Below are 17,063 nucleotides of genomic sequence, written 5' to 3'. Positions count from 1 at the left end.
TTGGAGACTGGAACCTTGTGGACTGAATCAGTGCTCCCAGGCAACTGACAGACCAGAAGCCAAAGGGTCTAGAAATAAAAAGGCTTGGAAGTCATGGGGAGTGGGAGAGGGCGCAAACCAAAAAAAAGATACCTTAAGCAAGTAAGTTGCTGGAGAGAGACAGCTCCTACAAGAAACTCCTTTACCAGACCCTGGTCAAAGAGGAATGGACTGGAAGGTTCCAAGGGCAATGGTTAGAATCCTGGGTGGTGCAGAACGAACAGTAAGTGAAGGCTGCTTGCCTCTTGACCCTATAATGTTGCCCTTAGGGGTCAAAAATGTTATCACTTGAGGCGTTCAGCCTGTATAGAAATAGTGAATGCAAGATCCAGGATCCTAAATAGATGGTATTTGTGAAGAAAGTGCATTACCCGACACATCCTTTCATCCTCAAACTGAATACAGGAAAACATGCATCTTCCCCCAACAGAATACAATGCAATCTGTAAACAGACAAAACCTGAAGGCAATCAGAAACATGCAACTGAAAAGACTGTACTTGTACATGCTCTTTTCTACACACAGTACACACTGAGGGTTAGTGTAGTTGGAGAATACACCAGCAATTCACTGAGAACATTTCCTCTCCTTTCATGTGGTGTCAAACCCTCCAGTCTAGTGTTTTCAGTATCACATACCAAGTACTGGTCACTTCAGCTAGGTCAGTGAGAGAGCACTATCAGGCCAGGGTAAGAAATAAGCATAGGAGAGAACAGGAGGCCAGCACAGAACAGCAGCTTCACAGACCCTCATGTAACTTTAGTTATTGCCCATGCATAAAAGCCAGGTTTTATACCTTCATAGATTCCAAGGCCACAAGGGACATTGTGATCATCTAGTCTGACCTCCTGTATAACACTGGCCACAGAACTTCCCCAAAATAATTCCTAGGGTTGTGTTTTGTTTTTTTTTTTTAAAGAAAAACACCAATCTTGATAACACACCACAGCCCTTGGTAAATTGTTCCAGTGGTTAATTGCCCTCACCATTAAAAATGTTAATTATGATTCGCTGTTTACAATTACATTTTGAGACTTATGAGTTATCCAGTTTTTATATCATTCTATATTTTTAATAAAAATGTCATGCAGTACCACATCAAATTCCTTACAGAAATCTAAGTATATTACAACAACACTATTATTTTTATCAACCAAATTTGTAATCTCATAAAAAAAATCAAGTTTGTTTGACAGGATTTATTTTCCATGAACCGATGTTGATTGACATTAATTAATTACCCTTCTTTAAGTCTTATTAAAGAAGACTCACATCAGCTGCTGTATTATATCTTCCCTGAGATCAATGTGAGACTGGCCTATGATTACCTGGTTCATTCAGGTACAGAAAAGAGTTTTGTCCATGTAGTTTTCGGAACCTATCCTTTATTGTGAGCTATAACTTTTGAAAAACTTTCAAAGAGAACCTAAGGAATGGAAGGTCTTAGCTAGAAAGAAAGGCTGAAGACCTTAGACCTATACATCTTAGAGAGGTAAATGCTCAAAGGAACTTACTGAAATGCGTATGCACTTAATGGGGATCACAGAGGATCTACTTCAGCTGAGGAGTAACACCACAAAGGACATTCCTGGAAGTTTAGGACAAATATCTGGGGATCTTCTCCTGCCCCTCCTACCCCAAAAGGGTGATCAGTATTTGTATTCTTAATCCAGGAGATGTGGGAAAAATCCATCTACAAGGATTCAAATGGTGGGGAATTAAGAGTTACTTGGGGTCCAACATATCTGGGGTACAAGCGACATCAGATGCTTGACTGGGTTATTTGTGTTCATATGCATGTGACCACATTGATCAGCAGATTGTGCACTAAAATGGAATTCTCTTGGCATTTGAGAGAATTTGGGTATAGTGAGACCTTGAGTTTGGTGTCATCTTCCTCAGGAGAACTGACCAAGACCATGGACCATATCCTAATGTCAAACAAATGACTACTAAGGGGAATTTCATACTTACTGTATCTCTATGGCTGGGGTTCTCAGACTTTTGTACTGGTGACCCCTTTCACACAGTAAGCCTCTGAGTGCGACTCCCCTTATACATTAAAAACACTTTTTTATATATTTAACACCGTTATAAATGCTGGAGGCAAAGCAGGGCTTGGGGTGGAACCTGATAGCTCACAACCCGCCATGTAATAACCTTGCGACCCCGAAGGGTCCCAACCCCCAGTTTGAGAACCCTGCTGTACGGAGACCTTCCCCCTTTGAGGTTTATTTATGAGACCTTCCTGCTACATTTACATTCAGAATTTTGCACAGGTGACATGCAATAGTTCAAGAACTGAATTTCAGGATCAAGCTTGTTGAATTGCTAAAGGCAAGAAGGTAGCAAGTGTGGGAGCAGGACCTGCTGCCATCAGTTTAAAGCTCAGGACTGGGTTTCAAAGTATTATTCACAGAGACCAATTAACTTAGCTATTCAACTTGCCACAAATCAAAGTGAAGTAATGCTGCAAAACAACAAGAAAAGAGAGGCTGAAACAAAAGTTCAAAAGGGGAATTAAAACACAATCTCTTACAACTGCTCCAACAATGCGTCTTCAAATCCTAACCTTATCAGGGCTCTGGAGTAAAGGGTCTGTGCTCTAAGTGCTGGAAGATCACTACAGAACTAAGCAATGAGCCACTAAAGGCAATTTTCCTATAAACATTTCACCTAATAAACACAATTTATCAGCTACATCCATGACTCCATGCCAACAGCTATGTATACCCTTACTGTAACTGACCTATGCCTGGTTCCTGCAACTCAGACACATAGCCAAGTGAAGGGAGAGCTCCACTACAAATCTAGTCTTACTCGCCTCACTGTTACGATGCAATACAGAACAGTCTTCCTTTTCCTGTACCAATATGCTGAATTCAAGCTATGCTGCATGTTCTGTATTCTCAGCACCCAATGCACAACAGCAGAAAAATCTGGGAGCCAAATCCAGGGCTTGCAAAAGTGAGTGTAACATCACTGAATTCACTGAAACCGCACTTGCTTACAGTATTGAAGAGGAAGCCCGATTTTTATTATAAATCCTCTTTTTTTACAAATTTTCAACTTTTAAAGAGAATGTTTTGGCTTGAAAAACTGCCATTTTCATATAATAGAATTGTTTCTGAAAATCTGAAGAAACTGATCAAACTTTACAAAACTCCATTTTCAAGATTTCATAGCCAGAGCCTTACTTAAACTGTATTGCACACTAGTATATATGCATGTCAAATCTCATAAATAAGTGACTAGCTTTCATCATCAATACTTGGTTTTCCATCATGAATTCCAGTGTGCAAAACTTTCTATGCCAAAACTACAACAAGATTTGGAAGCAGACAACATGTAGTGGAGACCTAGCCTGACATGAGCAATTAACATCTGGAGGGAGGCCTCATTTCTTGGACAACAGAATTAGGGAGGTAAACGGATCACAGAATATCAGGGTTGGAAGGGACCTCAGGAGGTTGAAAAAGACAGAATGTTTGAGCCAGCTCAGATAAGATGGAGAACACCCAGGGACCCATTTATTAACAATGGACAAAATAGTTTGGAATGTAGAGATGAGGTAAAGACTAGGTCAAGTGAGGATAATGCATAGACAGAGCATGTTGCACAGGGACTGGTTCCTGCAAAGTAACCAAGCTAATTCAAAAACATGTGATGCAATGTAAAGTGTAAATGTATATAAAGGAAGAGTTTTTCTGTGTAACTCTGGATGTATGGTACATACTATACTCTCCCCTACACTTGAGTCTGATCAGCATAGCTTTGCTGCATGACAAATAAAGGAACCTGAGTGACTAAATCTGGAGTCCAACTGAGTTTTTTGGATCCCAGAAAACTGGATAAAGTGTTCTCCTAGAAGTGAACAAGGTATTCTGGATAAGCTGAGTGGAAAAGGTTTCAGAGGGAATCCAACACTACAGCAGGAAAACTTTCTATTAAACTTTTAAAATATCAAGACCCCAGTCTTTTAAGCATTCCAAGAGAGCAATTTGTGCAGGAAAAGTTTCTATTGCAGTGAATTTGTGCAGTTTGGTCCCTGCAAAAATTTTATGTGCAAATTTATCAGCTGTCATGACACAGTTCTCTCCTCTCCTTCATGCTCCCACACTTATCCCAGATATGGTTTTATCTAGGGAGCTCAGGAACTCAGATGTTCAGTAGACCCAACCTATGCTGAGCTATGCTACCTTGAGCGTTAATCCATGCTGAGAGGTGGGGAAGGAGCTATAAGGAACATAGATTTACTTTTGTACTGAGGCAATTGGAAGGATCAGGCATCCTTCAGCTCATGAAGTCATTATACAATAAGTAATTCAGTACACATAGTTTTACACACCTATAACTTATTGTGAAGAAAAAACTTCAGTGTATAATTTATGCAAATAATACTTTATCAAAAATACTTAGTGATGCAAAGGACACCCAGTCTTTCCTCCCATCTGTCAATGACTTTCCCAAACACACCGAAGTCTAGGGCCCCAGCAGTGGAACTTTTACCAGGAACTGGAGAAGTGCTCCAAAGTGCCATGCCTTTCCCCGTGCATTTTAGAAGAACAACATGGATTAGGTCCACTGGGAAAAGTGTGGATTAGAGACTCCCGTTTTAACTTTGTCCGTGAAAAGGAGCAGCAGGTTTACACGCTGAAATCCAAAATCCACTGGAGGTAATACAAAGTCTAAATTCAAAAGAACTCTATGGCTTGTAAAGCTATGAGGAATTCATGATCTTCTCAGCACAAAGTTTGTGCACATTAAACTTTATGAGCTGAAGTCTATTTTCAGTGCATAATGACCTAAGGCACAACACTTTATACACTGAAGTCCAAGTTTTCTGCACATAAAACTTTATAGCTTAAGTCTATTTATACTCTTAGCATACTTTGCCATTTTTTTTTTTAAACAAAGGATATCCCCACTGAAAAAGCATTAATTTATACAGTTACTAAATCATGACCATCACAGAAGTACATACCAAGATCATTTCAGTTAACAAAATATAGATGTCAAGAAATGATCACTAAAGGTAACTTAGAGATTATACATTCTCAAGAAAATTTACACTTGTGAACATGCACATTAGACATTTCTATGACCTTAACTCTGGCCCTTTTCGTCTGTGGCCTTTTTTTGGTGAATACATTTGAATAATTTGCCTAACAAATATGCTATCATTTAGGATGCCAGTTTTATAAAGATGAATAAAGATGTTAAGATAGTATATACTGGGAGTAAAATTTAGCCCTTTATATGGAAAAAGATGCAGCATTATATAAACAGGGACATCTCTCACCCCAGGGCATATTCCATGTCCAACTAGAAATTCCCAGAAGTTAACTCACTCAAACGAAACACTCTTCAAAAAGGAGGTGCTTCTAGGGGAATTACCAGTCAAACCCTCCCAGCCAAAACACCAATGAGTGTTTCCTATCTGAGCATAACAGCTTCAATCCATAAATTATAGTATTATATGCTCTGAACTGGATCCATCTGTCATACAGAACCCCTTTGTTGACCCATAACCTGAGCTTAGGTGATCACGTAAATAATCACTTATTTTAGAAAAAGTTAAGATGCTTGTTTAATTAGTGCAAATTAAACTAAAGCTACGATGCAAGTAGGATAAAAAAAACAAAGATTATTTTAAAATGGGCTTTGCAGTGAGTCTGAAGCCTAGTATTCAGCTTGAGGACTAGTGGTAATAGTTAGCATAAAGCCACATTAGACCTAATAACACTTAATCTCATTTTAAGGGGAATCCACAGCCCCACTGATTCCTGAGTATACATGATGCGAATTCAGCTATTAGTCTTATCTTGTTTCCTAGTTCTGTGATTTTGTTTATAATAAACATCGTACAAATAAAACTCAGTCTCTATGTATGTCTCACCAGTCATCATCTTAATTAATCTCTAAATAGCCACCAAAGAACAGACCCGTTATTAGTGACAAGTGCATCTTGCACCCAAAATGAATCATAAGGCTATACCTACCTACTTTAAATTAGCCCTAGTTTCATTCACATTCATTTGCCCACAGCAAGAAAGCACTGCCCTCCATCCACTTCTGGAATTGGATTTACCCTTTCCTTCTGTCCTTACCTGACCAGGTCTCCATGGAGCTGCAAATAGAGGTTCTCCCTACCCTCTCCATCACAGATCTCAGATGCCAGGGTATCCACTGTACAAAGGACCAAGTGCAGGTCAGAAGAGGTCGCAGTTGCACAGTCTGCTCCATAAATGTACACACAGCCTCGCCCAACATCCTCTTTCAGCCAGTCTCTCTCACGGGAGCCAAATCGACTCCTCCTGTTCAAGCAGTTTCTGCTCCCATTGCACTTCATGTTCCTCTAAAGGACATCAAAAGTAGATGGTTAGCTGCTGGCACGAAGACTGAAATCCAATAGATTGCCTGTTGCTTTCCTTCTCCAACACCTCCAATGACCAGCCAAGTGTAATTTCCACACCTCACCCCCCTCTCCTTCTGCTTTCCCAAATTCCCCTCATCCCTCATGGGTTGCAGTCATCCAAACAGCTGCTTACTCCTGGGGGAATTCTGCGCCACTACACGTGCACAGAATTCATGTCCCCTGCAGATTTCTTTGCTTCCCCACAGAAAAATGACTTTCTGACAGGGAAACAAAGGGAAGCTGCAAGAGCAGTCATGCACCACTACCTAGCTGTGCAGGTTCATCGTTTCAAGCACCTGGAGCAGCCGGCGGAGAGGTAAATCACCGCAAGGCTGGGAACACCCCATCCTTTGGCTCCTACCCTGAGTCGAGACCACCTGCTAGCCCTGGCTGTGCTGAAAGCAGGAGAGGACAGGATTTCTTCTTCCCCTGCAAAGGAGTGGATGGGGCTGTGTCAGACCCCTCTCCCCCGAGAATCCTCCCCCAGCTGCAGGAAGCTCAGCATTCTTCCAGGCTTCCTGCCCCCATCGCTCCTCAGCTGCGGGGGGGAGGGGGGGGGGGAGGGGTCACTGGATGGGGAGCTGCTCCCCCATCCACCCAATCCCCATGTATCTGGACCTCCCATACCCAGACACCCCTGTCAAGCCTCACCCCATATACCCAGAACCCCACTAGCCCTCCATACCTGAACCCCATCCCACTGAACCTCAACCCCTGCACCTGGAGCCCTCCTGCACCCAGACCCCCTACCTCCAGACCCCCACCCCTGCACCCAAACCACCCCCACACTGAGCTCCCTGCACTCAAACCCCCACCCTGACATGCCCAACCCCCCTGAGCCCCCACATCCAGACCCCCAACTAGCTGCACCCAGACCTCCACCCCACGAAGCCCCACTCCCCCCAGGATCCAGACCCCCCGCTGAGCCCCAAACACTCAGACCCCTCCGCTGAGCCCCCACCACTTTCACCTGAAAGCCCCGGCAGAGTCCCATTGCCCCTGCACCTGGAACCCCCCCAATGAGCCTCTGTGCATCCAGATCCCCCCACATCTAGACCCCCCACTGAGCTGCCTGCACCCAGATTGTCTCACACAGAATCTTCTCACCCCACACTGAGCCCCTCCACACTTGGATCCTGCCTGGTTGAGCCTGCCTGCCCCACAGGTGCACCTAGCACAAAGGGGCAGGGCCACAGGGTGTTTCTGTGGTATACTCAGACCTTGTGCTGTGTCAGGGTTGGGTGCAGCCTCACCACTGAGTCCTTGTCCTGGGGGTAGGGGATGGGGAGGCTGCAGAGTAATCTCCCACCTTTGTACAGCCAGTGGCCTATGCTCCTCACCACCATGCTGAAGCCTCTGCATTTATTTATCGACAAATAAAGCTTGCAGAATTTTAAAATATTGTGTGCAGAATTTTTTATTTTTTGGCACAGAATGCCCTCAGGCATAACAGTTGTGGACAAGACATGTGAGGAGACTCCATAAACTAAAGTAAGGCTGGAAGTGGCCCCTGGATTGTGCCTGGAAAGCATCTGCAACACCCTGTATCTCTATGATCTAGAAACATCCTTCACCTCTTTGGATCTCACCCATTACTAAAGAGAAGCACACGATTAGCAGGAAAATTAAACCACAGATGGGACCAACTCCTCTATCCGAGCTGACTTGTTTGACACTTTGATGATTCAACAAGGATGCATTAGAAAAATTGGAAAGAGTCCAGCGGAGGGCAACAAAAATGATTAGGTCCCTTCCAACCCTGATATTCTATGATTCTATGAATATGGAATTGTCTCCTTAATGACATAGTCATGCTCCTTCCCTCTTGCCTGGAAATACAGCTCTACCCAGGGCTGACAAGAAGTGGGGAAAAGGAAGACAACTGTATCAAGGCCCCAAGTCCAGGGCTCCCCCCAAAATGTCTAATGTCTGTGTAAATAAAGTGAAATTGCAGGGAGTGAGGCCCCAGTGAACATTCTGTACTAGGGCTCCAAATTTCTCTTGAAGGGCCTGACTCTACCACTACTACTAACAAGAAAGTGCCCTAAAAGCAGAAATGGCTCAATTCAAACCTCACTATGCTAGCTGTTCGTTCCACAGCAGGTGTTCAAGCTCATAATCTGTGAAGAGTGAAGGCCACTGCTCCAAACAGACATGCCCTAAACCTACCACAGTAAAGTGTTAGGCAAATCAATATTACATTGTAAAACAAATAATTTTTCTCACTCTGCCTCAGAGTCCCAAAGTGTCAGATGCATATTCCAGATAGCAAAATAATTTTTACAATAGTTTGTCACTTTAGCAGTCAATGTTGTCAACTAGATTTTCCTCTATTAGGGTGAGAGAGAGGCTCATCAGAGTATCTAAGAAATCCTTCTGGAGTTAGCTTTGCTTACAGATGGTGGTGCTAGATTCCCATAAGCACCTATCACCTCACTAGCAATGCAACATTTCATCCTCTAGAACAGTGGTGACCAAACCACAGCTCGCAAAACGCATATGGCTCTTTTACAGTTAAAGTGTGGCTCGTGGAGCTCTCCACGCTCCCCCTCTCCCCCCCGCCATTCTCTGCCTACCAGACTGGGGGCGAGAGGGAGGATACTCAGGGCTTCTGCCCTGGATTTGGGTGGTAGGGCTAGGAGCTTCTTCTCCCCAGCAGGGAGGGGGGTCTTGGGGCTTCAACCCCACAGGATATACCTGCCAGGACTCAGGGCTTCAGAAGGAGCATTGCTGAAGCCCCAAGACCTCCCTCCCCACAGGGCTGAAGCCCCAAACCCCGGCAGGTGCCTCACACAGAGCTGAAGCCCCAAGACATTTCCCATTATAAGACCCTGTTTTCAATTGCCTATATCTTTGCCAAATTTTAACCATTTGGGATCCAATTTTCCATGCCGGGTGTCTGTTTCCAGCTGAACTTCTTTTTAGAAAATTTCAGGGCAAAACAGTTTCTGAGAACGAGGCTAGGGAAAAATGTCTGAAACTGTATAGCAATTCTTATGTTATGCCCATGTTAAAGAATTCTTTGAAAAGTTCTGGTGCCCCCATGCTTTGGAGCAGGGACACGAAATTTTAATGGTGGTTGGTACAATGGGAATAAGCCAGTGACCATTTGACATAAAACCCTGAACTACACTTAGCTGTTCCTTGTAGCCAGGCTTTATTAATGTCTTATCTCTTGTTTGGCCCAATACACCCCTTTTCAACGCAACAGGGACTTGTTGTCTAAATTTAAAGGAGCAGCTCCTGGTGGGGGATTTGGAAAATTGTTCTTTAGGAATAACTGGACACAAATAACTGGGTCTATTAACATTCTCTGGGAGAAGCAGAGATGTTAAAATACAAAACTCCATCAAAAACAGGTCTGAAAGACATTAAAAAGCAAACATGAAAAACCTTACTAATCCCAAACCCATCTCTGTGCTATTCTTTCCCTCCCATAACAAAAGGAGGGAGCGGAAAAGAGGCGTCTTTTAGATGTCTTTTTGGTCACCCAGGGTATGCCTACATTGCAATGTAAGCCCAGGGTTTGAACTCTGGCTCAAGCCTATCCCCACCCTTCCCTATACACACAAATTGCACTAACGCAGGACTCAGACCCAGGGTCCCAGGACTCTGTGGGGGTGGAGAGTCTGAGCTTGAGTCAAGCTGGGACCCAGGGTTCAAGCCCTATTACTTTGCATTGTAGATGCAGCCTCACTAGATCTGTGTTCTGGGAATCTGCCAAAAGTATCCCACAATCCCATGGGCCAACTATAGGTGAGAGGTTTTTCGCAGGAGTGGTGGGTGAAATTCTGTGGCCTGCGTTGTGCAGGAAGTCAGACTAGATGATCATAATGGTCCCTTCTGACCTAAATATCTATGAATCTATGAAAAGGGGAGGAGGTCTGGCTGGCCTGTGTGTCAGGAATATGCCTTTTAACATTCCCATTAAAATTTTCCCAAATTAGGACAAACTATAAACTTTGGGGAGGGGAGGGAAGAATCACAGTTCACACACTCAGTGGAGGCTTCTTTGATTTTAGTAGCCAAAAATCTCTGAAGATTCTGTCCTTACTGACCATGCTTGAGATTGCACATCCTCCAGCGGCACAGAGCAACTGAGCATGCTTCAGCTCCTCAACTACACATGCACCATTACCACAGAGCATGCTCGAGCCCAGGGATACAGGCACAAAGCCAAATTTTCCCCCATAATGACATTTACCAGCTGCTCCAGGTTGTGGTGGGACCACCAGACATTAGAACTGAGAGCAGGAGCCTGTCTCTTCAGTGTTCTCAATGATCTCCCAGAGGGCATTTAGGCAGAAACAAGATAGAAGCTGTTTGATTCAAATGCACAGGGGACAAAAGCTGAATTGGGAGGAGGAAAAGGAGTAGATTAGGACAAAGTGTCTGGTGAAATTGGCACAGGGGGACGACGACACAAATTGGGCATGGAGACTGGGAGCAGGGGGAGTAGAGACTGGAACTGACTGGACAGGTAGGGTGACACTGAGAGCCGGTGTGGTACACAGTAGGGTGAGGGGAAGGAAAGAGCCTGGGAGAGCCCTAAAATCAGACAAGGAAGTGGGGGGACTGGGGCTGGATGGACAATGAGACTGGGACTAGAACCAGTGGTAGGAAATGGGGGCAGGTGGATGGAGAGGAGGCAGATCTGACAAGAAGCAGAGGCGCACGGCATGAACTGAGTGTGCCTCAACAAGAGACAGGGAGGGGAGAGACTGGAACTAAGTGTGGAGAGAAAGGGGGGAGACTGGGACTCAGAGAGCGAGCCCAGAGAGTGAGACTAGGACTGGGACAAAAAGATGGAGGAGGTGAGACTGGGAAGGCAAAGAGAATGAGAATGGGATGAGGAGCCTGGGGTGGGGAAGAGACAGGACAGGAACAGGACTAAAGGGGTCAAACTTGGGGGGAAAAGAGAAGAAGTCTCTGTACCCACCACAGCACATTTCCCTCCGTAGCCTGGAATGGAACTCAAGATTCCCAAGTCTCATCATTCCTCTGCTGTCAGCAAATATCTGCTGAAACTGACTCAAAGTATGTGTCTCATCCCCCTGCAGTGCTGGTCCACACAGAGGATGCCAACCTACTGTTGTTATTGATTACTCTGTTAGCTCAAGTAGCAGAAGTCCTTGTGGTGGATCTAAAGGTTTCAACCCTGCTGATGACCCACATGGGCATCAGTGTGATGCCACGTGATGGAACTGGTCTTTTTTGGTTTGCTTTTTTAAAAGCTAGGAAGTTGCATACACACGCACACACACACAAATTATGTTAAACAAACATCAGTAAAAAGAAAAGGAGTACTTGTGGCACCTTAGCGACTAACCAATTTATTTGAGCATGAGCTTTCGTGAGCTACAGCTCACTTCATCGGATGCATACTGTGGAAACTGCAGAAGACATTATATACACTATGTCTCTGTGTATATAATGTCTTCTGCAGTTTCCACAGTATGCATCCGATGAAGTGTGCTGTAGCTCACGAAAGCTTATGCTCAAATAAATTGGTTAGTCTCTAAGGTGCCACAAGTACTCCTTTTCTTTTTGCGAATACAGACTAACACGGCTGTTACTCTGAAACCAAACATCAGTAAGGGTTGCAAAGTTAAGCACTCAGAAGTTAGGAAATGCCAGAATTAAGGTGGCCTGTGCAGCCTTAGTTTGGCTCCCTTGGGCATATGTGTTATGATACTATCTTTAATTACATGATCATATACTATTCATTTCCACAGGACACCAACCTCACCCAGGGCACAAGATGGATACAACTCAATTAATGGGTAGTTATTCAATATTTTGTTTTCTCACTGTTTTTTGTGTGGCTCCATGCCTTGTTTACTGCACACTATTTAAACCCTGCTCTGAAGACAGAATTATTAATTTCTTCCTGGACTTTCTATGGAGCTCATCCCTATAGTATGTAAATGCTTCACAAACAATTAATGTATTTCACAACACCCCTATGAGAAGAGGGGATGATACTATCCCCATCTTATGGATAGGGAAATAAGAGACAGAGATCAAGGTCAAAAGTTTTGGGTTTGGTTTTGGGTGCCCAATTTTAGATAACTAGGACCTGATTTAGAGTAATTAGCATTATACGTTTATATGTTCACAGTACACCTCTCACTGACTTGCAGAGCTGCTGTGCACTCACAGCAGCAACTGAAGTCAGACCCTGGAGTCTCGAGTCAGGCATTCACAAAATGAGGAACTAATATTAGTGGTCACCTGTGAAAAGTTCGATTTAAGTGACTTACCCAAAATCACACTGTGACTCTGTAGCCCACAGCCCGCTGGGGATGTTTGTTGAAAGCTCCTTCACAGAGCCACAAACATAGGCCTGTACCTGGCACAGTTCACGAATTTTCCCAACACTTGTCATTCCTGCGGTGAGGGGGAGACCCTAGCATACATCTACATGGGGTATGTCAGGTTGCAGTCCCTCTTACTGAGGTTCTGGCTATACATTCCCCTGTTCCTGGCACACCCCATCCATGACCCCACAAAGTTGTGAGACCTTCTTATCAACCTTCTCCTGGTGCTGACCATCCACCACTCCAGGAGGAAGAAGCTAGATGGGCATGGGTGCTCTGTGACTTAGGGCCTATTTCTGTTCCCTTGTCCATTCTCACCTCCAGGCAGAGTTCCTCCTTAGATGCCTTTGAGGAACAGTGGGCACTGCCTGGAGCTCTCTGCTCAGTGTCCCCCTCTGGATCCCTCGTTATTAACCTTTGACCTCACTCCCGTTCCTATTTTTTTTTCCCCACTTCGTGCCCCCAGAAATCACTTGTAGCCTGGATTCAGTGGTTCTGCCCCTTTAGCTGAGAGGGTAGGCCTTTAGTTTTGGGCAATCCTATTCCTGCCCTTCTACTAATACTACAGTGACTCTGTGGAAGAGGTAGGAATAGAATCCAATTCTCCAGGGCAGCATTCACTTGTCTTCCAACTGTTGCCGGCACAGAGCGTCCAGCGTCACCAACAAACTTCTGCAATAAACAAGGCAGGGTCCTATAGACAACAGCCGACTGTATCCCCATATTCATCCCCAGATCAGGTTCATCCTGTGCACTAACAGAGGTGGAGTCTGGTGTAAAAAAACCAAAAATAGTATGGTTTCAGAGTAACAGCCATGTTAGTCTGTATCTGCAAAAAGAAAAGGAGTACTTGTAGCACCTTAGAGACTAACCAATTTATTTGAGCATAAGCTTTCATGAGCTACAGCTCACTTCATCGGATGCATACTGTGGAAAGTAAAGAAGATCTTTCCACGGTATGCATCCGATGAAATGAGCTGTAGCTCAAGAAAGCTTATGCTCAAATAAATTGGTTAGTCTCTAAGGTGCCACAAGTACTCCTTTTCTTTTTGCAAAAATAGTATGTGATCATTGTGACTGAATGCCCCCGCTGCAGTCACACCCTACACACTACTGTAATAATCTTTGTACAAGATATGCCTTGTGAGGTATCATTTAAAAACTGATAATACATTGATCAATATTTTTGTGTAATGTATGTATAAAATGCATATTAAGAGTTATCAACATAAACTGAAATTCTGACTGAAATGTTTACACCAGGGAAGGGGGTAAACCTGTTTCTCAATCTCAAAGGACACGCTAATGCCTCTAGCCAGGTGTCAGCAAAGTTGATTGGCAATCACCCGTCAAGTGGCCATTCTTTGGCAACAGAGGAAGGCAGGCACTCTCTATGCTCACAGTGGGAAGGCACTTTATCTAGGGGTAACCCTCAGGCAAATACATTTCAAAGGTTGACTGGACTATAAAAGCGAGGGACAAAAACACACCAGATATTCTCTTTCTCTTCCTATCTCTTTCACCTAAGACAACAGCCTTTGGACTTTGGGAGGAGTTCTGACCTGAGAATTTGGTCAGCCCTATTGCTAAGAACATGTGGTAAGGATTTTACCTTGAACCAAGTCTAGTTTGTTAAGTTTTAGTTACTAGAAAGCGTTTCATCTTTCTCTTGTAACCATTTCTGACTTTAATACCTTATACTTGTACTCATTTAAATTCTACCTCTTTGTAATTAAACTTGTTTTATTCTTTAGTCAAAACTAATCCATTGTTGTGCTTAAACTGAATTGTTTGGTAATGCCAATTAAAGTACCAAACTTTTGTATATTGACTCCTTACAGAGGCAACAGACCTCTAATATCTGAACTCTCGCCAAGAAAGCTGGACAGTGCAGAACACACCTTTTGGGGAAAATCCAGGACCAGGAGTGTGTTGGGGTCACCCTGCAAGTGGAAGCCAGAGCATGACTGGAATGCTGCTGGAAGGCTGCAACTATACACAGACACTCAGACTATGACAGCAAAGATGATAATTTGGAGGGAAGCACAGCAGGCACTGAGGACTCCTGTTTTTGCCTCCTTGTATGAAACTCCTCAGAAGAAGAGGTGTGCTGGATCTCAAGTACAGTAGGAGTAAAGCAAGCAGTTCTGCTGGCTTTGCCAAATAAATGCCCTTTCCCAACACAGATTCCTGTGTGAAACAAGCTGGAAGTGTTATTAGTAACACAGGTAAGGGAACTATTTTTAAAGTACTTTTAACCAGCGAGTGACTCACTCAAGGTCACATGAGAAGCCTGTGGTACAACTGAGGCGAGAACACAGGAGTCTTGGCTCTTAAGAACCCCTTCTTCCAAATCTTGATCCCTCACCACTCTCTGTTTTTACCATTTAAGCTTGTCTATTTATTACTGCTGTGTTAAGTGTTCTACTCTTAAGACAGCATCATATCAACGCAAGAGTGTGTCTCATTTCTTGACACTAAAGCTTTTGCTGATGCCTCCCTTGTTGTCATCAACTCTGCAATTTGCCACCCCTTGCTGTACTCTAACTCAGACTAATCTTCTCGTGGCAAGGACCATTTTATTTTTGCTGAAGTGCCAGGCTCACTGGTGATGCTATTTGAATAAATACAGAACCAGACAATACCAAAGAAAGGGAGTAAAAGAAAAGTATGCCTTCTTGGAGGGAAGGGGAGAGGTTTTGTATATGCCTCTGGGGCAAGTGAATGTCATGGTTATAAGTTAAGTCCTGTCTATACTATGGTAATCACCATGAACTTCTGACCACAGCATTATTAGGAAACCAGTGTAACCAACATATGGCTTCATTAGAAGTCTGTTGGGGTTCCCTCTGCAAGAGGTCTTGGAGGAGAAATTCACATAATCCAAATTCCACTCCCTGGGCTGCCAAGGGGTAAATTCCCCTCTTCTGACATTCACAGACTGCTTCAGGAGCCAGACCCGACGGATGACGACCCGTTAGACACGTCCACCACCAAGATGCATCACAGTGTGAGATCAGCAGATGGATGCAGAGCTGCGGGCCCAGGACCAAGCCAGGGAAACGAGGGGCGATGCCCACGTGCAGGTGGGGAGCGCGGGGCGGAACGGTGCACGAGGGAACTTGCCAGCGCCCTGCCCGCAGCCTGATTAAGGTCCACAGATCACCCCGGTACCGGGAGCCGCGCGGCCCCGGGCTCCCCTCTCCGCGACGTGCGGGGGGACGCGCTTTCTTCCACCCGCTCGCCAGGACGCCGCGCCTGGGACGAAGCCCTGGCCGCGGGTCTGCAGCTCACGCTCCCCGGGCTTGGGCGCCGCCGCCGGGCCCCAGCCCCGGAGGGCTGCGCCGCGAGTGTGGGGCCGCGCCCCGAGCCCCCGGCAGCAGGGGCCGCCGCCTCTCCCGGGCCTGGCACGTCGCGGTCTGAGGCCCCGAGCGCTCCGCGGCGGCCGGCACCGTGCGCCCGTCGGGGGGGCGGAGAGCGCGCGCCGCACGGGGAGGCCCTGCTCCGGCCGCGGGCCCCTCGCTCCGGGTGGGGCCGGCCGCGCCCCAAGCCCCCGGCCCCAAGGCCCGGCCCCAAGCCCCCGCCCGGCCCGGCCCGGCCCGGCCCCAAGCCCCGGCCCCAAGCCCCCGCCTGGCCTGGCCCGGCCCGGCCCGGCCCGCTCACCTTCAGCACCCGGATGCCCCCGCGGCTCCCGGTCCGGCTCCCGCGGGCGCCGCCGGCTCCCGCCGCCTCCATGGGCCCCGGCGCGGCCCCAGCCGCCCCCTCAGCACCGGCGCCTCGCGCTCGCCGCGGCGGGCTCCCAGCCGCGCCCACGGGCTCATTAGCATAACGGGCCCCGCCCCCTGCCGGGCCCCGCCCCCTGCCGGAGCGGAGACTGGGGCCGGGGCCCCTCAGCTGCCGCGCCAGCTCCGGGGGGGGGGCGGAGAACTGGGGGCAAGTTAGGGCACTGGGGGGGCCTAGCCAAGGACAGAGCAGGGGGGGAAAGGAGGGGGGGCGGGCCTAGTCGGGGAGGCGTGGACAGCACAGGCAGGAGCGCATGGGGGGGCTAGCTAGGGGGCAGGGCATGGAGGGGGGCCTAACCAGGAGTAACAGGAGTGGGGGGACTAGCAGGGGAGCTCTGGGGGGAAAGGAGGGGGGCTATCAGAGGAGAGCATTGGGGGTGCCTGACCCGGGGGGGGGCGCTAGCCAGGGGGAACAGGAGGGGGGCTATCAGAGGAGAGCATTGGGGGGGCCTAGCCAGGAGGAAGAGGAGTGGGGGGCTAGCAGGGGGAGCACTAGGGGGGCTA

At 46.5% G+C, this 17,063-nt stretch overlaps 1 protein-coding gene across 5 annotated transcripts in view; it reads right to left on the bottom strand.

Moving 5' to 3' along the window:
• The window catches only part of PHLPP2 (PH domain and leucine rich repeat protein phosphatase 2), a 145,645-nt gene extending 129,062 nt beyond the window's left edge, over positions 1 to 16,583 (bottom strand). For 2 of the 5 annotated variants that reach the window (XM_048816964.2, XM_048816965.2), the window contains exons 1-2: positions 16,441 to 16,583; positions 6,150 to 6,397 (exon numbers count right to left, since the gene is read on the bottom strand). In XM_048816964.2, the coding sequence (XP_048672921.2) occupies positions 6,150 to 6,397; positions 16,441 to 16,512 (320 nt within the window). In that variant the 5' untranslated portion in view covers positions 16,513 to 16,583. Of the gene's footprint in view, positions 1 to 6,149; positions 6,398 to 16,440 lie in introns of those variants that run through there. The other 3 variants (XM_075118525.1, XM_075118526.1, XM_048816966.2) reach the window with 2 other exon arrangements.
• Positions 16,584 to 17,063: the final 480 nt, after the last annotated feature.

The sequence above is a fragment of the Caretta caretta genome, chromosome 12 (genome assembly GCF_965140235.1).
Source record: "Caretta caretta isolate rCarCar2 chromosome 12, rCarCar1.hap1, whole genome shotgun sequence".
Lineage (NCBI taxonomy): Eukaryota > Metazoa > Chordata > Testudines > Cheloniidae > Caretta > Caretta caretta.
This window is presented reverse-complemented; position numbering and strand designations above follow the sequence as displayed.